This window comes from Siphateles boraxobius, unplaced genomic scaffold (assembly GCF_051911475.1).
Source record: "Siphateles boraxobius isolate OS27281-9 unplaced genomic scaffold, OSU_SipBor_1 11, whole genome shotgun sequence".
Classification (NCBI taxonomy): Eukaryota; Metazoa; Chordata; class Actinopteri; order Cypriniformes; family Leuciscidae; genus Siphateles; species Siphateles boraxobius.
This window is the reverse complement of record NW_027508711.1, coordinates 6,896,742-6,919,901: the sequence shown is the minus strand read 5'-3', so window position 1 is coordinate 6,919,901 and position 23,160 is coordinate 6,896,742. Positions and strand designations below refer to the sequence as shown.

Here is a 23,160-nt window from a genome sequence, read left to right as displayed (position 1 = left end):
GAATAATAAAATCCTTTGGAACCTTGAGGCCTTGTTCTATCTCTCTTCAACCAACGCACACTTCTGCTTGGTGGCGTTTTATATAACTGCATTGTGTAAGAGTTACTTAAAACGATCCCTGAATAAAACTGGCAAACTAATGGAGTTTTTGTTTTAGGGCAAATTGCTTTCTGTGTTATGTGAAGTAACATGCCATTGCGTAATTTTACAGTTTGTGTATCACGCTAGCTTTGAAATTCCATTTCCAAATCACTTTACATCTCTTTTAGGACGTGTTATAAGAGGTTTGCAACACAAAGAATTAGATATTTTGTATATTTGTAGGTTAAAATTAGATTATTAAATCAACTGTGCCAACCTTCAAATGTTCACAAAATGACTTTAAAAATGGTCAAATGTTCAACAAAGAGGGGCACATTTTCTTGTATTGCATTAAGAAGATGGTTTGACTCCATTATGAACTGGCACCAACATCTTTGAGACATTCTGGAGTCAGCAATGGAATTAATGGACACAAATGAGCACTGGGATATGCAACCGCAGGTCCTGTTCTTTACCTTCAGTCTAAATAGTGTCAGTAAGAAAGTAAAAGCTGAGCATTATTAGTTATGTTCATTACTCATTATTATAGTTGCACTATAAAAGTGTATTACGTAATGTGTAGCAAGTGCAAGCTAGCCTTTGTTGTTAAAAAGTATATATATTTAAATTTTTCGATAGATAAGAGCCTTATTCCTCGGCTGAGCCTTTTTAAGCTGCATTGAAAATTTGGACCTTCAAACCGCTGAAGTCCACTATATGGAGAAAAATCCTGGAATTTTTTCCTCAAAAACCATAATTTCTTTTCGACTGAAAAAAGAAAGACATGAACATCTTGGATGACGTGGGGGTGAGTAAATTATCAGGGAATTTTAATTCTGAAGTGAACTAATCCTTTAATAACGGCAATATTCTCACTTTCCTACTGCCTATTTAGCTAAATTTCCATTTTTACTCTAAATAGTGGAACTATATTCACATTTTTTGTGCTAATAAAATGTTAAAAGTCATGTAATTAAAGTTCAACAAGAAGAGGAGCTCGCACACATAAACGTAGAATATTTTTTATACAAAAAAAATTTGATTTAGAGGCCAAATACAAAGACAAAACCTTTTCAATTTACGACTCTGATGACAATGTAAATTGAAAACGTTTTGTCTTTGTATATTTGGCCTCTGAATAAAAAAATTAATTGTTAAAGACATTTTCTACGATTTTGTGTGCGCGCTCCTCTCCTTGTTGAACTTTGATGTTTTTGAGCTTACCCACCAAAGCAATTTGTTTATCTATTAATTCCTTCAGTATTTGGCGCAGATTTTTCACGGACTTTAGGGCTGTTTTTACTGTTTTCAAAAGTCATGTCATTAAAATGATTGCTATGGGGAAAGGCAGTTTGGTATTGTTCAGCTACTGATTTTTGCTCTTCGCTGGCAAATGTGAATGTGAGTTCTGGTGGTTACTCTTAGAAATCACATCTGTGATACTCATGGGAATATATAAAGTTGCAAAGTTCAGTGAAATCTAAATGAGATCCAAACTGAAAGTTCCATGGTTATAAAACAGATAAGACACAGATTAAGATTAAGAGTTAAAAGATTCATTCGTTTTCTGACATTATTATTAATAACTCTTTTCCCGGCAGGTTTTTTTCTTTTCTTTTTAAGTTGCCAGCCACCGCCTGCCAAAAATGTCATGGCCCCCAGAATAGCATGAATATCTGAACATGCAATATAGCAAAATAAAGAATAACAGAACATCTGTTTTTAAACAAACAAAAAAAAAGTTGTTTTTTCGAACAAAAGTTCAAATTTTGAACAAAAAGCCTGAGAAAATCATGTTTTGGACAGAAAATTTGATTGGACAGAAAATCTGATTTGAAGCCGAAGTGCAGAGTGATGTCGAAAACATGTGACAAATAAAGTATGTCCGAATTCAGAGTACTTTTTTTAGCGGTCGTGAAGAAACGACTTCTTCAAAATAAGTACCTACTCAAGAGAGTATGCAGTTTTGGACGCAGCGAGTAAGTTTTGAATGCTTATAACTTCTAAATGCAAATTCTGTCATTGTTTTGGAGCAAACTACCTTATAGATAACAGTAAGGCTAAAATATTCATAATAAAAGGCAAATAATCCATGGGGATTTTATTTATCTTGAATATTTTATTATGATCTATGGAGTCGGAGTAGTACCACACAAATAATTAGGCTATAAAATTGTTGTTGATTTGAACACGTGTCATTAGGTTAGATATTGAGAGAAATTACAGAGAAGATTAACATTCTCAGCTGTGAAAAGAAAACCAGGGCGGGTGACACCTGTACATGAAAATTACTGTCTAATATAATGTCTCAAAACATTATCTTATGTACACCATATGCCTAAAAGTATGTCTAGATAGTCAGGAGACACAGCAAATGACTCATTCAACTGTTAAAAAAAATGTTTTTCAAAATATCAAAGGAGGATGAGTTATGTTTGGCATGCCATGTGTAGCTTGATCAAAGCCTTTGATGCCAGATCACATGCTGCACGCTTCATTTATTAAAGAGACAGGGAGATGATGCAGCAGTCACGAACAGTAGGTCGATAAAGGTATCGTGTCGCCTGAGAGCGAAACATCTTTAGTAGCCCCTGCTCTCATTAAACATGCTGTAAATGCTGAGGAAGAATGACAAAGGTCATCTTCTCAAAGGATCTTACAGCAGGTCGCTATTCTGCACGTGATAAACTGGTAACACATGCTCAAATAAATCTGCAGTCTTTCCAGTTCATGTTACACCTAAATACCCTTCTGTGTCGTGTTTATTAAGATATCTGAGCACACAGGCTCTTCAGATTTATTTAGCAGTAGGTTTTAGCTATCTATGGTAATTACAAACAATATTGTCTATAAAATACCTTAATTGTTAATATAAGTCACTAATTTTTATCTTTAAATAAAATGTATGCCTCAGCTTTGCACAAAAAGCGTAGTTTTACAGTACCTATTATGCTTTTCCACTTTTTCCACTTTAGTTTGTTGTTGTAATGTTGCTCTTTGAGCGTAAAAAAGATCTGCAAGGTTACAAAAAACATATCTTTGATCACCAAAATTAAACGTTTTTCCCTTCAAAAAAAATTTCTTCATGCCTTAAAATAGCTTGAATGTAACTCTAAACCCTTGCTTCATTTAGTATGTGGTTCTATGAATACGCAAATGAGCCCCGCCTCCACTCTCTCACACCAGCTCAAAGATCCACTCGTTGACGATCACACGCTGATCTGATTGGTTACAAGGTCGTTTGTGATGTCAGAAACACCAGTGATCTCAAACCGCGTCTTTGAGACTGTCTTTGGTTCACTGCAGTTTTAATGAGAAAATACTCAGCAATGGTGTTGACTTATGAGTTTGCCCATGGTTTGTCTTAAAGCATATTACCACATAGACATATAAACAACATTAAATATTAAAACCCTTTTATCTGTGCGCTGCACATTGTATGGAGAATAGCTTGTTTTCTGTTGCTTTTGTAAGCTCTCGCTTTTGTAAGACGGTTAACCTCTCCTTAGAAAATTAAACATTTTTTGCGAGCACATTTTGTGATTGATTACTGTTTGTATTACCTTAGTTTATATATCGTTTATATATTACCATAGTATTAAATATATGAAGGGGCAGGACACGCACTAAGCACTGCCACACTAGGCCAGCTAACCAATCACAGCACATTTCGTATTTCGGAAGGAGGGGCTTCTTCGAAATCGGTATGTTTGAGCCAGACAGGGGAGAGGGGTGCTGTAATAAAGTAAAATATGTGAAAAATTATGCTTTTTTTGAACAATCAAGTATAAAAACATTCTAGTACAACCCCAAAACAAAACAAGACTTCATAAAAGGGCATAATACGACCCCTTTAAACACTATTGGTAAACTAAGCATAAAATTTTAACTAGTGCAGATAAGTAATCACACATTGAAAGTATTTTTTGAGAGATTGTTCATAACAGATTGTGATTATTAAAATAAATTAAGGTGACTATTCAATAAAGTACCAGAGGCTAGTGTTTGATAGAAATGTTATGATGGGCAAACAGATCATTCATAACATCAAATGACACATTTTCTAATTAAACACTTTCTTTTTGGAAGGAACTGTTCCATAATTTGTTTTGTTAAACTATATTGGTGATAATGTGAACTTGTGCACCTTTGCTCAAAAAGCAAACATCAGTGAACAGAGCTCCTGAGCCACTAGTGTTACCAAAAAACAATTTAAACAAAAAACAGACTGTTCTCAAACAAGGGCTGTGTCCGAAATTGCCCCCTATACCCTCAAATAGGGCACTATTTGAAGGGACAGCCTTTACCATTATCAAGTGCACTCATTCAATCCCACAATGCACCGCAATAATGTGTAAAACTGCTGTACGCTCAATGGCTAGAGAATACCCATAATGCAGCCCTTCCGACTCACTAGAACAATGAGTCGAGGCGGAGCAGAACGTTCTGAGGCCGGAGGTGGAGACACGGACGTCTCACGCCCAGGAGGAGATGGCTCCCAGCAGTCCTGAGGTGTATCCATGACAGGAATGACTGGGTGGCAGGAGTGGCTGAGGAGAGAATGGAGAACAGAACAAAAGCCGACAAAAATCAAAGCCTTCATAATGGCAATCTGGAGAGGTGGTGGGAGAAGGAAGCGGGGCGGGGTTAGCAGGACTGAAGACGATGATACACATGCTGGCATGATGAAGGGACACATGTAATTCATCTCTCCGCACTCACCTAAATTGTCCTTTAAAACGGTACTCTCTCAATAGCGGAACGGTGGGCGGGGTTAGCTTCCATTCCCTCGTACTCCACAAGGACTCCCACAGCAATGGATGGCGCAGGCGGCTCGCGCACCTGGTCAGACTCTAATAGCTCCGGGGTGATGTTCTGCTCCGTCGCTTCCGTTGGTGCTGGCTGAAACATTGCGGCGGAGAAGTACTCATCTACAGTGGGCTCATGCTGCAGCTCCTCACAGTGAGATGGTATCTGGCTGGGCACCGGATTGGGACTGGTGTCGTCGTCAGCTGGTCCAGCGGTCAGCGTTGATCCACGGGATGCCAGCACCCACTCCACATAGTTAGCGAAGATCTCCTGAGGGCCCTCCGCAGACAACTGCTCCTGTGTTTAGGCCAGTACACAGAAACGAGGCAGTCATCCGGGAAGTTTGATAGATGTGCGAGATGATTGTCCATGGTGAAAAAAAAAAAGCCACAATAAAAAACATGAGACGAAAAGAACATTCAATATGCAATGTGTAGTGTAAATCACTTCTGGGTCGGGTCTTCTATCACAACGCTGTCTTGTAAACGCACACGAAGACGAAGAGAAACAGGCCATCTTTAATAAATCCAGGTATATCCACAAACAGAAAACAGAAATCCAACACAATTTAACCATAGATGAAACCCAACAGGAATGAACAGAAATAAAGGAACTTAAGTACACTTAAGTTTTCAGAGCAAACAGAAAAACAAAGTCCAAATGGTGTGTGACTGTTGCTGCGTCTCAATTCGCCTACATATACTATGCCCTAAAAGTATGTACACTTTTTGTGAAGAAAAAGTAGATACTAGCAAAAGAATACACAAGCTTTGGGACATAATGTCACGTCATACAATTGCTTTAACAGTTGCTCTCTGTCGCATCCTATCACCGTAAACTCGCCTGTCAATCATCTTGTCACAGTTAAAATGTCACATTTAATTTCATTTTATTTCCTACCATATCAGAGAGAAATGTAGTAGTAGCACGTTGATCTGCAGTCGCGGGGTCTTTCATGCAGAGAACTCTCCTCAAATGAGTTAATGGCCAAACGGATCTTTATAAAAGTCCACATTGTTACAGATAACATTAAATGTTTTTTTTATCAAGTTAAATTTTGATTAGTAACTCAAACCTTTATTTAAACCTCTCACAGTCGGTCGCGCACATCTGCCATGTTTTTGTTAGTTTTCTGAACACTTTTAACTTGTGTTTGTAGTTCTGAACTGAATCCATTTCCAAAGCGCGATGGGTTGTGGGCAACATTAGCCTTTATAGTGTGCACGGATCAACACTTCGAAAATCGACCGGAAGTAGTAGACCATCCGGAGACTTCTGGCATACTATTTTCAACATACTATGCTTTGGGACACACTTATTTTAATCTCACATACTGTTTAGGATGGATAATATGGACATTGAGACGCAAGGTGTGACAGCAATTTTCAGAGAGAGAAAGAAAAAAATAATTGTCCATTTTGATTTCATTGTGACTTTAAATGTGCTTGGTCTCCTGGAGCAGTCATACATGATTCAGTTGAAAAGGAAAGTGAATCTCATCATTGCTGAGAGTCGCTGCCAGTACAAGATGGCTATGAGTTTGAGAATATATCAGCTGGGTGTGACTGTAGTTCACTGAGGGCAACACAGTTCAGTTTGTAGCATGATCCGCATGTGTTGCCATGGTTTTCTGTCTTTCAGCACTCACTGCCCGACGTGCCTGTGCTATTACAGTCCTTATTATAAAGCTCCATAGTTCTTCTGTATTCCCTCTTGTCACTCATTTTGTTCTTCCTTCATCTGACTCACGTCGACCTACTTAGCACAGAAGACTCTGTCCCCTGTCTTTCTTTGAATATTATTCTTTTTATCTTATTCTTTTTAATAATACTTATATTTATTATCTTTTCCTAATCCTCATTCTCTCATCTTCCTCCTAATAATTTTTGTCTTTCATTCCAAATCCCCCAAAATAGCATTTGGAAGTACTAATACATTAGCACTTGGACAAATGGTCACAGGCACGAAGACAGTTTAGTTTAATTGAGCTGAGGACTCACTAAAAAAAAAAATACCTCACAGGCCATTATTTCAAATAGCTCTAATTCATTTTTAGCTTGAATTAATCCAACAATTTGCTCCAGTTTGACCAATTTAGGCTGTGAGCAGTTGCTGACATGATAGGTGTGCATTATTGCATTGATCATCCAATTACAGTGAAGTGGAAGCATTGCCTCCACTCATTTGAGTTTTTATTTAATTTTGCCATAAATTTGTTCATTGGTGTCGCTGTTGGACAGAGGTACTGTAAAAAAAAAAAAAAAAATTGTAAACTCTTTCATCTAGAATTCTAAATATTTGTTTTATTTTTACATTTTTACTGCTGAATTTCAAGATTTACCTCAAATTTCCAGAACCATTGATTTTCACTGCATTTGTCTGACATTTTTATTCACCGTTTTTATTGCAAAAGCAGCCGGTTAGAACATTACATATTAAAGGTGCAGTGTGTGATTTTTAGCGGCATCTAGTGGTGAGGTTACGAATTGCAACCAACAAAAGTTACGGTGGCCAACAGGAAAATATGTCATCGTCTGAGACAGCAGAGAGTAGCCAGTTCAGCAATGAGGTTTCTTTACAAGGATAAATTAAGAAATATGTTTACTTAATTATTCAGTAAAACTGCTCATTCTAAGGTAATACAAATATAAAGGTTCATTAAGTAAGGTCTTTATACACCACTGAAAACTTATTTTTCAAGAAGTTTGTTCGCTGTCGGCTACAGAAACATGACAACATATGACCTCCATAGAAGGGGGTGCCCGCAGTTATGGGGATATAAATGTCTCATTCTAAGGTAATAAAAACATAACAGTTCATTATGCAAGGTCTTTATACACCACTGAAAACATAGTTATGAATCTTATATTGCATTTCTGTCAAAAGATCCTGTGAAATATTACACAATGCGCCTTTAATGATAAAAGCAGTGTTGGGAAAAGTTACGGTAACACTTTATTTTACAGTCTCCTTTTTACATATGTACTTACCATAGTAATAACAGTAAATTATGTATAATTACATGGAACTAACCCTCAACCAAATCCTAATCCTACCATAACCCTAGAGTAAGTACATGTAGTTACTTAATATTACTCCGTACTTAAAAATATAATTACACTGTAACAATGACACCTTAAAATAAAGTGTAACCAAAGTTACTTTCAAAAGTAATGCATTACAATATTGTGTTACTCCCTAAAAAAGTAACTAATTACATTACTTAATTACTTTTTATGGAAAGTAATGTGATGTTTATCTAAAGTTATTTTTGCTTATTGGTTTGGTTGAACTGGATTATCGAATGTCAGCAGCAAACACAAGTTAAAGTGGATTAAATACATAAAGTGTATCTCTATTTAATTATTGCAGGTTTGCATAATATTCTATTTGTTTGCATTTCACAATTTGTCTTCATTTTGATGAATACAGAATCTGTTTTTGTGCAAGTGAGATGAGTAAATGCATGCTCACATTAGTCTAGAATGTTACTCTGCTTCAGAAGTCTGTCTGAATTCAGTTTTGTGAGGTACCTTTGTGTCTAAATGCTGCCAACTACGTCATTGCCTGATAAGGCAGGGAGGCAGCCTAAGTTTTTGGACACAGCCCTTATTTAGCTGGTTCAGTAGTGTTTGATCAGGGTTGCAGCTGAACTGTGAAGGTAGGTAGATCTCCAGGAACAGTATTAAACACCCCTGATGTACACTTTGTGTTGTTTTTTAGGTGTCAACTTTTGGGGATCCAACACACTTCCATTATATATTATAACCATTATTTTTCTTGAAATCTCTATGTGTGTTTATCTGAAGAAAGTGACATCTGGGACAGCATGAGGGTGAGTAAATTCTGAGAGAATCTTAAATTTTTTGGGAGGAGTATTTAAGAGGACATTGCATGTGTTCTTAGAGATCTATGTTCAAGTCTTTGATAATTCATCAAATGATTAAATAAAATCAAAAGGACTTTTTCAATAAATTGTGTAATTGTGCACCTGGCCCAGTGCTTCCTTTGGCCAGTCAATCCCTGAGTCAGGGTAACAAAATTCAAATATTTTTAAGTTGGAAAAAAAAATTAAACTTACTTTATTTCAGGTAGTTGCCAAGGCATTATTTATTTATTTATTTACTTGATTTACTAAAATAACTAAAACTGAAATAAAATATATAAAAACTATAGACATATAGTCAGCACAACACATTTACTAAAGCTAAAATGAAAATGGAAAATATAAAAATAAAAAGTATTCAAAATATTAATAAAAAACTATAATATAATATCTGTCAGGTTCGTAGTTTTGTTTAGTGTGTTTTTATTCAGTTCTGTTTCCCTATCATTATTTGATCTGATTTCCTAGTTTGTCACCTAGGTTACCCATAATTAATCATTCTGTTCAGCTGGTCTTGATTAGTTCATTTTGTTTCTTTCTGTTCCTTGTCTGGTATTGTTTATGTTAAAGTGTAGTTGCCCTTTCTGCAGTCATTCTGAATCGTGCGTGTTATACTAGATGCTTGATACTAAAATAACACTGCTTTAAGTGGAGTGAATTCAATCAGAGCAGACTGAAAATCTTCTCATTTGACCTCTGACCAGAAGTGAGATAAATGGAATGGGATTATATTGAATATAACAGGGCTGGTCTGTAAACATGCTTATTTCCAAACTGCTCCACCTTCAAAACAACCACCTCCCTCTCAACAGGTCCCTCCCTTGCACTCGCTCTCTCTTTTTCTCACACCCTTCCTTGTCAGACAAACACTTTTGAGACTGAACATGATGTTTGTGGCTTAAACAGGGCAGTCTACCTTTTATGAAGCTTATGTTGACGATATCATCTGATAACAGTTCTTCCAACAGACGTGGAATATACGGGACAGCTATCTACCATCACAGGTAACGGACTTTGCATGACAAAAACATGTTTATTTACAAAAGCTGTCACTGGGGCGGTACCCTTTCAAAAGGTACACCTTTGTACATAAAGAGTGCATATTAGTATCTCAAAGGTACATATTAGTACCAAATGTATATACCTAAATGGTACATAGAAGCTTGGTGCCATCCCAGTGATAGCTTATACCTTTTTTTTCTGAGAGTGTATGTCAGTTTTATGGAAGCTTGTTTCCGCCACTAAATAAATAAATAATAATTGCGAGATGTAAACTTGCAATTGTGAGAAAAAAAGTCAGAATTGTGAGATAAAAATAAATAATAATAATAATTGCGACTTTTTATCTCACAATTCTGACTTTTTTTCTCACAATTGCGAGTTTACATCTCGCAATTATTATTTATTTATTTAATGGCGGAAACAAGCTTCCATACAGTTTGGCTTGAGAAGGACTATAGTATACATAATATTACTCCGTGTATTTTTCTTGAGTTTTCCATTGCATGTACAGTCTATACACGTGTGGTGAATTGACACCTATACAGCCGTGCTGTTTGTTATATTGACGCTCACAAGTTTACTGCCCTTCCACTGTTTGACAGCAATGTGAACATGATGAAAGGTCAATGAGGGCTCAATAAACCTGCAGACGGAGCTATATATAGCTGTATAATAAACACTCTCTTCACTCAAGATAAGAGCACCACTCAGCAAACCAAGGTCAAAAAATAGGCATATCTCTAAAATTACTTACAATTGACATGCTTATTTCCTCCTCGTAAAAAAGCAACCATAAGGGAGCAATGCATGATATTGGATAATTAAATTATGACTGTTGACTTGGTATCAGAAATGGACCAGTGTGGTCACACTTTTATGTTAGTTGGCCTTAAATAAAACATTCTGTCATGAAACACTAGATGGCGCAGGCTAATGGGTCCTTAACTCAGTTTGTTAATGATCGCATCATTATCTACATAGCACAGCTGATTGGTTTGTGTGTTATCAGCAGCCAATGAGCTGCGGCTCAACCTAAGCCTAAAGTTCTTCCAGAAACCCTCCTCCTTCCCCAGCTCCACCTATATAGATCTGCTACAGGGGGTTATTTCATCTATGTTATACAGTCGTGCTCAGAATTAATGGCACCCCTGGTAAATGTGATCAAAACTGGCTGTAAAAAATAAATTAATCCTTCTGATCTTTCATTCAAAAAAATGCCAGTTCCATTTCATTTCAATGAAATCTAACCTTTCATTGAAGTGAAATAATTGAAAGTGGAGGGGAAATCACATTATTAAATAAATGTTTTTTTCTTCAAAACACGTTGGCCACAATTATTGGCACCCTTTTATTAAAATACTTTTTGCAATCTCCTTTTGCCAAGATAACAGCTCTGGGTTTTCTCCTATAATGCCTGATGAGTTTGGAGAACAACTGACAAGAGATCAGAGATCATTCCTCCACAGAATCTCTCCAGATCCTGCAGATTCACAGATCCAAGTGGATCTGTGAATCCACAGTGATCATAATTTTTACAATTTGAGTTGAGCTTCTTCTCATCAGTTCCCTCAACTCATCAGGTCAGGGAACTGAGACGGTCATGGCAGAAGCTTCATTTTGTGCTCCGTAACAATTTTTTTTGTTGATTTTGGTGTTTGTTTGGGATCGTTGTCGTGACGGAAGATCCAACCACGACCCATTATAAGATTTCTAGCAGAAGACGTCAGGTTTTGATTTTTTTATCTGTTGATATTTGATAGTATCCACGATGCCATGTATCTGAACAAGAAGTCCAGGACCTCCAGCAAAAAAAAAATGCCCACAACATTAAAGATCCAACGGTATATTAAACTGTACATATTAGGGTACTTTTTATCCTTGTGTGCACCAAACCCATCTAGCGTGTTTGCTGCCAAAAAGCTCTTTTTTTTGTTTCATCTGACCACAGAACCCTGTGCCGTTTAAAGTTCCAGTCGTGTCTGGCAACTGAATATGCTGGAGTTTGTTTTTGGACGAGCGAGGAGGATTTTTCTTGAAACCCTCCCAAACAACTTGTGGTGATGTAGGGATTGTTTGATTTAAAAAAAAATTTAATAGGCTTTCTGACCCCAAGACTAAAGTAATCTTTGCAATTCTCCATCTGTGATCCTTGAAGAGTCTTTGGCCACTCAAACTCTCCTCCAAATTCTCCATCTGTGATCCTTGAAGAGTCTTTGGCCACTCAAACTCTCCTCCTCATTATAGTACGATATAGACACACGTCTTCTTCCTGGCAGATTAGTAACATCTTTAGTTGATTGGAACTTCTTAATTATTGGCCTGATGGTCAAAATGGGGATTTTCAATTCTTTAGCTATTTTCTTACAGCCACTTTCTATTTTGTGATGCTCACCAATCTTTTGCTGCACATCACAACTATATGCTTTGGTTTTACTCATTGTGATGGATGTTTAAGGGAATTTGGCCTTTGTGTTTCCTCATATTTAAACTCCAGTGAAACGAAGTCAAAGCTAGACAATTTCATGTTCCTAGTCACCCTGGTGTGCTAAAAAAGGTAAATATTAATGGGAATATACTTCAGAGATATTTTACTCATAAAAAATTCAACGTGTTTTGGAGAAAAACATTTATATCATAATGTGATTCCATTATGGTATATATATCCCCAAAAATTGGAATATCGAATATTTCATAATTTGTACAATCCAACCCCCCAAACATGAAAAGAGCTGAAGGAAGTTTAAGAGAAAACAAATAACACACACTATAACCTTCTAAACAATTATATGTAGCGATTTTAATACTGTAGGGGTTTGTTTGACTGTTTTTTATTTTATTTTTTGTACAAAATCACGATCGTTCCTCAATTGCACGAGAGTAAGCTGCTACTAATTTGCAATACAACTACGAATTTCTTACCTGTGTGTTGTGACCAAGCGGCAATCTCCCTGTCTCTCTCTTGAAACCAACACGGAAGTGAATTAAACTGCAATTCATCGACTGGCCGCTTGAGGCTGGCAGCAAAAGTGAGTCAAATCTGTATCTCCCCCATGTTAAAATGCCCAACTTTACCGCAGAAAAAAATGTTTACAGCCTGGTGTCTTTTTTTTAGAATGTTGGCGTGGCCACTTGATCGACAGGTGGATCACCGCTGCTGTTACTAGCCGTTTGTCTGCTCTCTGTTAGCCATCATGTCACCTCAGCTGATTCCAGCTGCTGAATTTGTCATCTCTGCCGTGTTTGTACTTTTTTCGCGATTATTTCATACAGTTTATTATATGCCGCCCTTTTACCTTCGCCCACGCCGTTGGATTCCGTCGTTGTCGAGAGAACAACCAGCGCTGTTCTTCAGTTGTTTTCCTCTGTGGACATGCACTTATGGATGTCTGACAATATCATTGCTTTTTGGAGTTCAGATTTAAAAACGTCTAAGATATAGAGGCCACACTCGTCCTGCTGTACCGTTGATCTTACGGAACAGAGAGACTATAATATATTATATAATTTAACTTTTTATTGTTAAATAAAAAGTACCGTCCGTCAGATGAAATCCTGCCGGTGTCAGTGCTTTCTCTCCATCCCTTAAATGAGCGCGGATTTCTAGTGCATTACTTGAACTTCTTAGGTAATATCTATCAGAATTTAAAATGGACTGAATAAAGCTCTCTACGAACTTGACGTGCGATGCCGCGCTGACTGACATGTATGCGCATGAATCACTTTCACACACACGCTCAGAGCAAATATTGTAAGTTACTGCATGAGAATAATAATGCATCACAATACACATAGTCTCACGGTTAGTTATGTCTTTTAACTATTATAGTATTTCAAAGGGCAAAAACATGAACTTTAACTTTTGGCTTTAGGCCTACTTCTTCAAGTCAGCTGTCACTTTAGCACGAGGCCAGTAACACATTAGCTTAGCCTGAGCAAACTCGATCACGTCGAGCTAGGCGGGCGTAGTTTCAGCATCCAGGCGTAGTTTCAGCATCCAGGCACCTCAACTTCACCCACGTCCTGCCTTTTTGCCACATTTTCGTTTATCCAGGAGTGACGCACTGTGACGTGCTTCCAAGATGGCGATGAGCGACTCCGCCCACTTTAGGCTTCAAAAGCGCTCTTCAGAAACCTACGGGTGACGTCATGGACACTACGTCCATATTTTTTTTACAGTCTATGGTTGTGACGTTTCTTAGGTTGAAGCAACAATCCAAACTCGTAAAGACTAAAGCCGACGACGATTAATAAAATAGCTGCCAGAAAAGGCAAAATATGCGTTGTTTGCGGAAAAATGATCTGAAGTTAAAAAGTTTTTCTTAAAGTGTAAATTGCAGGTTAACCACCACAACCAATTAATGTGTGGATTAAAGTGCTCAAAATGTAAATATTAAAAAATGTCTGTCTTAATGCGTTAAAATAACATTTATTGGGGTTTCTTCAAAGGTAGCATGTTTTTTACCGTAACTGGTGATGACGCCATAAAAGGGAGTAGCAACCCATACTCCGCTAGATTCCTTCTGTGTGTGGCTTGACTATGGACAATTTTGAACCAGTCAGACGTTAGAGAGGGGAGGAAATTGCCAGAAATCATGGCCCTCAAACAAAGAGTTATAAATGCTTGGTGTGAGGAAAATGAGTGTAGGGTTGGCCAGGTGTCATGGTGAGTAGCTAGAGCTAGCCTAGGTCAACCTGGTGCTAACCCGGATAACATTGGGGAACAAGCCAAAGTCTTTCCAAAATCTTGTCGTCATGTAGAATAGCAAGGAGGGACAATAACTGAAGACATTATTTACTTACGGTGTTCGTAGTCCTAATCAGAGCTGTAGAGATAAACACACTGCACAGGCACAATGACCCTTTTGCTGGCATCTGCAGACAGAACGCGATATTGCGTGTGCTAAATCGCAACTAATTAGCGATGCTCATTGTCAGAAAGAAAAAAAGAGGTCGATGTCCCTATCGCTGTGTTTGACAGGTGTTTGTGTGGACTATGCCACCCGATGGACTCAGCAGTGGAGAGTATGGAGTTATTTTTTAGTCAAAAGTTATGAGCGTGTAAGACATGCTCACAAGCACATTATGTTATTTCACACGCGCAAAAATGAACCTTCAGCTGGCATGATAAAAGTACTCGCGCACAAATTCAACAACCTAGAGGTGTACAGGTAGCTGCGAGCGCCTGGCATACTCTCATAGGTTAACTCTGCTTGTACAGTGGAATCCTGCTCGCGCGCAGCGGGCTTCTGCTCGCGGAGTGCTGTTTTGCTCGCGCAGTGGATTTCTGCTCGCTCAGCTGATTTCTGCTCCCTCGAGTCTACATGACTTTTGACAATTTGGGGGCGGAACCAAGGAGGGCACTGACCCTCTTATGATTGGTCACTTTAATCGTAATCACAACCACAGGGACATCTTTGTACTTTGATTGACAGCTCTCATTACAGGAAGCACGGAGTCAAAGTATCTGACGGAGTTTTTTTATTTTTATTGAAAATATCAAGATTTACAGACAAACATGGCTGCATACCTTCCTTTTCTTTAGAATAGGATACAAGGACATTATAGTCAGAGGGAGCAGCTCTTAATACAACAAGAATATAAATGTAGTCTTAGTACAAAAATAAGGATATTTGTAAGCAAAATAAACATTTTAATAAATAAACGGTAAGGAATTATAATATAACATGACATAAGGGGAGAATTCAGTCTTTGTTCATCCATTTATCTTAGTTGGGAAGTGTTTTAGGGTATCATATATTTTTTGTGCTTTAGGACCTTTCAAAGTTTTTAAGGATTTTATATACAGTTTAAATTCATTAAAAAAAATAATAAAAAAATAAAAACTCCGTCAGATCCTTTGACTCTGACTTCCTGTAATGAGAGCTGTCAATCAAGGTACAAAGATGTCCCTGTGGTTGTGATTACGATTAAAGTGACCAATCATAAGAGGGTCAGTGCCCTCCTTGGTTCCGCCCCCAAATTGTCAAAAGTCATGTAGACTCGAGGGAGCAGAAATCAGCTGAGCGAGCAAAACAGCACTCCGCGAGCAGAAGCCCGCTGCGCGCGAGCAGGATTCCACTGTACAAGCAGAGTTAACCAATGAGAGTATGCCAGGCGCTCGCTCGCAGCTACCTGTACACCTCTAGGTTGTTGAATTTGTGCGCGAGTACTTTTATCATGCCAGCTGAAGGTTCATTTTTGCGCGTGTGAAATAACATAATGTGCTCGTGAGCATGTCTTACACGCTCATAACTTTTGACTAAAAAATAACGCCATAGGAGAGTATGTGCTGCCGTGAGGTGAACGCGTTTTGGAGTTTAGTGGAAGCAGCTCGACCCGCGCCGCGCGTGACCGGTGTTCATATGATTTGTGCTGCCATGTCGAAAAATGCTACCCAAGAGTGAATTGATCACAGAGAATGTCGATTCATTCTCTATTGTTTCCATAATGGTGTAAATCTCACAATATTATGACATCATTATTTCATTTAAAATGTGTATGGGGAGCATATTTTGATATTTTAAATCCTACTAGCAATTATCACATTTGATATAAGTAAAAAATACATTATTGTATATTATATGAAATACAATTATAATAAAATTCGAAGTTATGAGTATACTGTATACTGTAGCCTACTGTCTGTTTTTATTTTTAAAACGGTGTGAAAAGTAAAAAATCATGATCAAATAATCCATTAATCTGACGCAGCATGGTTTTGACGGCTTTGTTTTGACGCATGCTGCCTGAACCCGTTTGTTTTGCGAATAGTTTACACTAATTTCAGACAGAATCACGGTAATCTCATACCTAGCACACACGAGTATGTTTACAATTGGGTTATTTCATTCATCAACACCATTTTTTCTTTTATATTCATTTTCATATTATATTCAGCATTTTGGTATAAAAAACATACAAAACAATGGTGGGCGGTTCTTATCTTTGTTTAATAAGCACATTGCATTATCTTCGTGAAAAATGTAACCTGCAATTTACACTTTAAATGTCTGTGGCGTCCTCAAGTGGCGAGCTTCGTGATTGCATCATTAGAAAATTGTTTTATAATGAGTCCAAAAGATGGAATATTTTCCCAAGAGATCGGTTCGGTACGCAAACCGAACCATTCCGGTGGTTCGACAATTCTGCCGACCAAAATCCGCGCTGGAGCGAACACCACAACGTTGCGCAACATCAAATAACAAATGTAATGAAATCGGAACGAAACTCATTATTTTGTGCTTCACGCCACGGACCGTTTATCAGTTCGGACGAATGTAAGTGAGTAAGCGACACCGGTACGGTACTACCATAGACATCATGTCTATCTATGGGTATTACATAAGAGATCCAGTGAACAAAGCTTTTGAATTCGCCACTTAAGTAATAACATCGCTGGGCGATCTAGTGAGAAGCGTTGCAATTTCTCCGTTATTAACGGATCAAACAGCACTGACGTGGAAAACAGGAGAAACATCGTCGTTCCAACTTCCATGAATGAACTAGTTATAGGTTTTAAGTCCACAGATCATTCACCATGGATTTAATTTAGTAACACTAATTTGTAACCATGGAAGTTTGGCAGAAATATTAAAATGCTTTCAAGTACGTCACACATCTTTTTCCAGCACTTCAAAACTCATGTTATTTAAATGTTATTTTTAATGTGATGACCAAAACATTTTGTTCATCCTTCAAAGATTACCCCCATTTATAAAACTAAAAGTTTCAAGATGTAGGAAAACTCACAATTATTTAAAAATATTTCTTTCAATAAATAGGAAATTTCTATGGCATTTCTTTATTTGTGCTGTATCGAAAACGTACCGAACCGTGACACCACTGTATCGTATCAAACCGAACCGTGAATTTTGTGAACCGTTACACCCCTATTAAAAATATAAAAGAACAATAAATACTTTATTGAATAATATTTTATTATTTTAAAAAGTTTTGGAGTCTTTAAATCAACAATGTCTCATATCTTTATGTACTAGTAATTCTATACAATAATATTTCAAATGCAGCAAATCAAAAGACCAACTGGACCTTTTTTGTTAGTTTGCACATTTCTTTGAAGGATTGCAAAAATATCGTCTGAATATCGATATCGAGGTATTGAAAAAAAAAATCGAGATATTCATTTTTGTCAATATCTCCCACCCCTATATGCATCATGTCCCTTTTTAACTTTAGGGTTCTTTTAATCAATGGCAATTACAATCTGTTTATTATCTATTACTCATTTAGGGGTATGGTTCAGGAGGTTCTTATTTTCTCAGACTATTTTTCTATACTGTGATACAAACTTCTTCCCCTCTCCTGTTTTCTTTCTCCCCACCACACCGGTAAAATCCGTTTTGCAAATGATTCTTCGCAGCCACGGGGACGGGAACGAAGGTGCTATTTTTAGCACTGACCAAGGGTGGAGAGAGAGTGAGGCGCACGGGAGAGGGCGAGCAAGCAAACAGGCAAGAGAGAAAGAGGGAGGGAGAGACGGAGAAAATCATTATTTTTGTGTGTAGCAGCAGTTGGAGGCTCTGAGCTAAGGCAGGGAAGAGGAGACGAAACGAGAGGAGTGGAGGAAGAATAAGAGATCCACAGCAAAACCAGGCAGCCGGAGAGACCCATCTCAGGTGGGACGCAACTCACACCACTGGCCTTAATGCAAACCAGGGAAGGGTATGGTTTCATTATACATCAGGTTTTCACATGTAGCAATCCGACAATTCCAAATTTATTTTAGGATTAGGGCCAGAGATACTTTAAATTTCATCTGTTGTCAGAAACAGCGACCCACTCCAGATGTGCTTCGTAATGGGATGTGTAAGACAGATCTGCTTTGATCTTGAAATATGTTGTGGTTCTTTTTTCCTTCATATATTGTTGAAGGAGCATTTGAGACCTGGGAAAATCCAAGCATGTTTAGGCAACTGAAATTATTTGAAAATAGGGATGGGTGGGAATTGGTGCTGGGTTGTTTACATTGGTCCGCCACAATAAACATCTAGTGTTCAGATGATTTGGGCATGGGGCGGCAGGGGGTGGTGTAGGCGCTGCTTCACTGTGTGTGTCTATGTATGTGCTCTCCAATTGCTGTGAAATCTGAGAACAGCCTGGGATGTGATGGGAAGAGGCGTTGTCATGGAGACTGGGATTGCACATATTCCTGTAACCAATCCTTCCCATTATATACATTGATTTCTGGCATTTACTGTACATACCATCATTAAGGAAGGATTGAGCAGGTAATAATTTCTGAAATGATGCTGTTATTAATTATGAATACAGAAATAATGTGGGTCAAATATTGGGTCAAAGCCAATAAGAGATGCATTAAGGTCTGTGAGTGAGAGTATGTGTGTGTGCTGGTGAATATGATATCTGTAAGAATGATGTTTAACTAACATTAAAAAAGATGAATACACCATGTATTGCTTATTATTAGTTAATGTCTTACCTAATGTTTACTAAAGCAACCTTATTTTAAACCAAATGATATGGCTGTGAATTGCGAATACATGTTGGTATGGTTCCCAAGAGAAAGTTGTATTCAGAGGTTTTTCTTTCCTAGATCAGGAATTATCTTGAATCGACTATCTCAAATTGTCAAAAATGAGAAACAGAAATAGTAAGACGATACTAATAATGTAGATATCATAGACCAGATCATTTGAATTTGACTATGAATATTTCAAGAGTGATTCCTGTCTTGAGCATATCATAAACAAATGGGTTTTATAGTGAATTCTAATTTTTTAGAATAATTTTGTATGTAAAAGTATATAATACTTAATAAATATTTATTTTTTCATATATTTGCTGTTTGCCAGCAGATGTATATCAGTGAAGGTGGTGTATTTGGTTGCAGTTTATTTTGTGATTTTTGCGGGAACAGTTAGAGATGAGGAATGGCATGATGTGTGGGGGCAGCGCTCCATGTCGAACATTGCCACCCTATGCTGCCTCGACAGCTGATTTCAGAGAAGAATAATACTTCATGTAACAAACCTTAATGTTTTTAACCAAGAGATTTAGAGGTAACATATATTGTTTAGCGAATTTCACAGACAAAATAGTCATTTCAATAGGAATCAGTGTGATCTGAGAGCAGATTTTGCAACAGGTTCAAGCTTGTCATGCAGATTTGTCACGTTGACCAACAGAAAGCTGCTTGGTTTGACTTCTGTGTGAACTGTGCATCATACATCACTACACTATTGACGAAAGACTGTTTTTGTCCACAAATTTGACCACACCTTCAAGTGCAAAGTCTCCATTTGCTATCCATTTAATCTCAATCCTTATGTCGAAACAACCGAGATAGAGATATTAAAGTAATCTGTAACACTTTACAATGATTTGTTAATATTGTTAATACATGTTATCAAATGGGATATTGTAAGGTGTTATCATGATATGCTATGTATTTTTTTTTCGGTCACACTTAAGATTTGGATCTAACTATGACGTTTGCCTCAGTAAACTCCTAATTACTGCTTATTAATAGTTAGTAAGGTAGTTGTTAAGTTTGGGTATTGGACGAATTAAGGATGTAGAATCTGGTTTGTGCAGAATAAGGCATTAATATGTGCTTTATAAGTACTAATAAACAGCTAATATCCTAGTAATGTGCATGCTAATCTACTAGTTAATAGTGAGAATTGGACCCTAAACTAACGTCTTACCCATTTTTTCCCCCCTTATCATGTACATATCTATTTAATGAAGCACTATTTCCGTTTTTACAGTCATGCGTCCCAGGTCCAGATTACTGGCTAAACGGGGCCTCCCCACCATCAGAGAGGGCTATGAGGAGCTGGTACAGGACCTGAACCAGACCAACAGCCAGCACACCACCACACAGGACTACTTCCTCTCCATCTGCCATCTGGCCCGGCCTACCTTCCCTCTGCATGAGCCCGACTGTGACATCCTCTCCATCGGCCCTTTGGATTCCCCAAAGCCCTGCCTACGACTGCAACGCCTGCGCCAGCATCTGCAGTCTCCACTGCCCGACACCTCCATGAGCAACGACCAGACAGTTGAACAAGTTAATAAAGAGAAAGAGACCACCAGATCTGCTCCATCAGAACCACTGCAGGCCCAAGCCGCCCCAGAGGACGACAACGGATGCAGAGATGACGTCCCCAGCCCTGCAGATCCGCTGGAGTACCTCTACAGCCACAGAGGTGCGATAGCGCTCCCCACCAGAAGGGGGAGCATTCCTCCGCGTCGGCCACGCAGCGACACCTACCCGTGCTGTTCCTCGCCAGCTGACGCCCCGCGCAAGAGCAGCTGCCCAGAGATTTGCCTGGCTGAGACGGTCACTGCAGTGACAGTCCTGCAGCGGTCACCTCTCAGCAGGAAGAAGCTGGATGACGGGGGCCTGGCTGCGCGCAGCGGCATTCCCAACAAGCTCGACGAAGTCCCTGCTGGCTGGAGGGGAAAGAGCAGTCGCTGCATGGACAAACAGACCATAGTGTCCCACTGGATCGCAGAATGCCGCAGCGCGTGGAAGGAAGCCCGCATTCGTGCTTGCATGCTGCCCGCCATCGCCGAGAAGTAATCTGCTTTTGCTAAAATCTCTTTCCGGTGAGGCTAAACATCAAGTAGAGTAACGTGGATTATTTTGGAATTATGACTTTGCACTTCAGGTTTATATGCATATACATTTTTGGTGTATTTTTAAAACCGTAACCCTATAGATGGTGCCATGTCGATACCACACCATAGTGTAGAGTTACCATGAATGTCAATGAGACTGAGTCAGTCCAGTAATGTCCAGTCATAACCAATAAACGCATTGATTTTTGGATGCCTTTAATATTGTTTAGTGAGATTTTTGGAGGTCTAATATACAATTGCAGTTCTAATATACGCAACACAGTGGTACAGAAATGCATAATATTTAAAGATAAGAATCTCACTTTTTTGAACAGCCGGCCTTAGCAAATTCGCATATTAGGCAGCTACTGTAATGCAGAATGAATATACCAGGCTTCCTTGAAATATTACTGAACATTTGATGGCATTTCCAAGATTTTTGGGTTTCAGCAAAAGATCTGACTTGGATTATTGCGCCTTTTTCTATAATAAATATTATGTCCAACTCTTATTTCTATATAGTCTCAAACCCTTCTTAGTTCACTTTAATATATTGGTATTTACACAACAAGCTATGATAATACCATCTTCTGGCAACAAAGGACAAATGACATGAGATCATGTTGAAAACAGCCATTATGTTTGTTTTCAGGCCCTTGTTTTGCGGTTTAAAAAATGGAACATGGTGTGACGGCTGTAGAGTGAACTGAGTAATCTGGTAAGAGGATAAATGATTAAATGTCCTGGTTAGGAATCACCTTTTTTCAACAAAGGAAAATAAAATGTAAAATCTGACCTACATCATTTTGATATTCACGTGTATGGCAAAAGGCCAATGTAGAACTGCACTGTTATCCTGTAAGACTGTTTGTACACACCCAGAAAATCTGGTTTTCTCTGCATTGATTTGGTGTTTCGGTATTTTGAGATTGTCTTACTGTTAAAAGATTAATTAGTATGGTCGCATGTGAATTTGTAAATTATTTTGTATTCATGCATAATAAATTTCTTTGAATTATTATTATGGATGTAATGATTTGAGAGAAACTGTATATTACACTATATGAGAAAAGAAAATCTTTTCAGCAACCTTGTACTTTTTTCCCACTTTTTTAAATTAATAAAATGTCTGTGCTTTATGTATGGATTTGTGTGTGGTGTGTGGGGGGGGGGGGGGGGATTTCTGTTCAATAAACTAGATTAAAATAGTCAGTGATAGTTAGTCAGTGAGTCTTCTGAGGCAATTAGTAGTCTATTCCATTATCCGGAAACAAAGGATTCCATTCATTATGCTAAGCTAAGCCAGAGTAAGACAAAAATCGTTTGCCCACCTATCTAAATGTAGGGGGGACTGTGAATAACCCCTATTTCAAAAAACGGTGGCGTGTTCCTTTAATACGAAGTATTTTTAAGTAACTTATTGTAAATTACTAAAACACAGCAGTCAGCTGCTGCTTTAAATACTAGATAATATGACGATGCTGTGGCAAAATTGTCCTTACTGGAGCAATATTGTGGCGCGCAGGACGAGGCCGAGGGCCGTGAGAGAATGGCGCGAGGCCGGTGGCGTGATTGCTAATGAACGACACCCGCCGGTCTTGTATCTCTCACGACCCTCTGCCTTGTCCTGCTCGCTACAAATACATTTATTTTTGAAAGCAAATTTAAACACAACACATGTTGTTTAAGTGCTGCTGTCAGCTTTGGTTGCAATAATAAAACAGATCTAAATGCAGCAGTTTTTATTTTATAAACCAGAAACTCCAAACAAAACA

The 23,160-nt window shown here is 38.1% G+C and overlaps 2 protein-coding genes across 8 annotated transcripts in view; one reads left to right on the top strand and one right to left on the bottom strand.

Annotated features, from left to right (window-relative positions):
- The window catches only part of LOC143701134 (uncharacterized), a 65,275-nt gene that overhangs the window by 39,122 nt on the left and 2,993 nt on the right, over positions 1-23,160 (bottom strand). The window contains exons 2-3 of one of the 3 annotated variants that reach the window (XM_077194764.1): positions 4,804-5,187; positions 4,555-4,631 (exon numbers count right to left, since the gene is read on the bottom strand). The exons of 1 other annotated variant lie outside the window; for it this stretch is intronic. In XM_077194764.1, coding sequence (XP_077050879.1) covers positions 4,816-5,187 — 372 coding nt within the window. In that variant the 3' untranslated portion in view covers positions 4,555-4,631; positions 4,804-4,815. Of the gene's footprint in view, positions 1-4,554; positions 4,632-4,723; positions 5,188-23,160 lie in introns of those variants that run through there. One more of the 3 variants, XM_077194763.1, reaches the window with a different exon arrangement.
- On the top strand, positions 510-22,524 carry LOC143701077 (uncharacterized). 5 transcript variants are annotated; one of them, XM_077194759.1, is made up of 5 exons: positions 510-889; positions 8,614-8,725; positions 9,683-9,780; positions 18,304-18,414; positions 20,530-22,524. In XM_077194759.1, exon 5 carries the CDS (start codon positions 20,532-20,534, stop codon positions 21,345-21,347), a length of 816 nt encoding a protein of 271 aa, XP_077050874.1. In that variant the 5' UTR covers positions 510-889; positions 8,614-8,725; positions 9,683-9,780; positions 18,304-18,414; positions 20,530-20,531; the 3' UTR covers positions 21,348-22,524. The 5 variants fall into 5 exon arrangements, with proteins under 5 accessions (XP_077050874.1, XP_077050877.1, XP_077050873.1 ...); XM_077194762.1 differs by lacking the exons at positions 510-889; positions 18,304-18,414 and adding an exon at positions 8,529-8,551 and having other exon boundaries at positions 8,700-8,725; XM_077194758.1 differs by lacking the exons at positions 510-889; positions 8,614-8,725 and having other exon boundaries at positions 9,634-9,780.

Excerpts from the sequence above, each read along its gene's own strand:
- LOC143701077 (XM_077194759.1), top strand. The coding sequence starts at position 20,532 with ATGCGTCCCAGGTCCAGATTACTGGCTAAACGGGGCCTCCCCACCATC.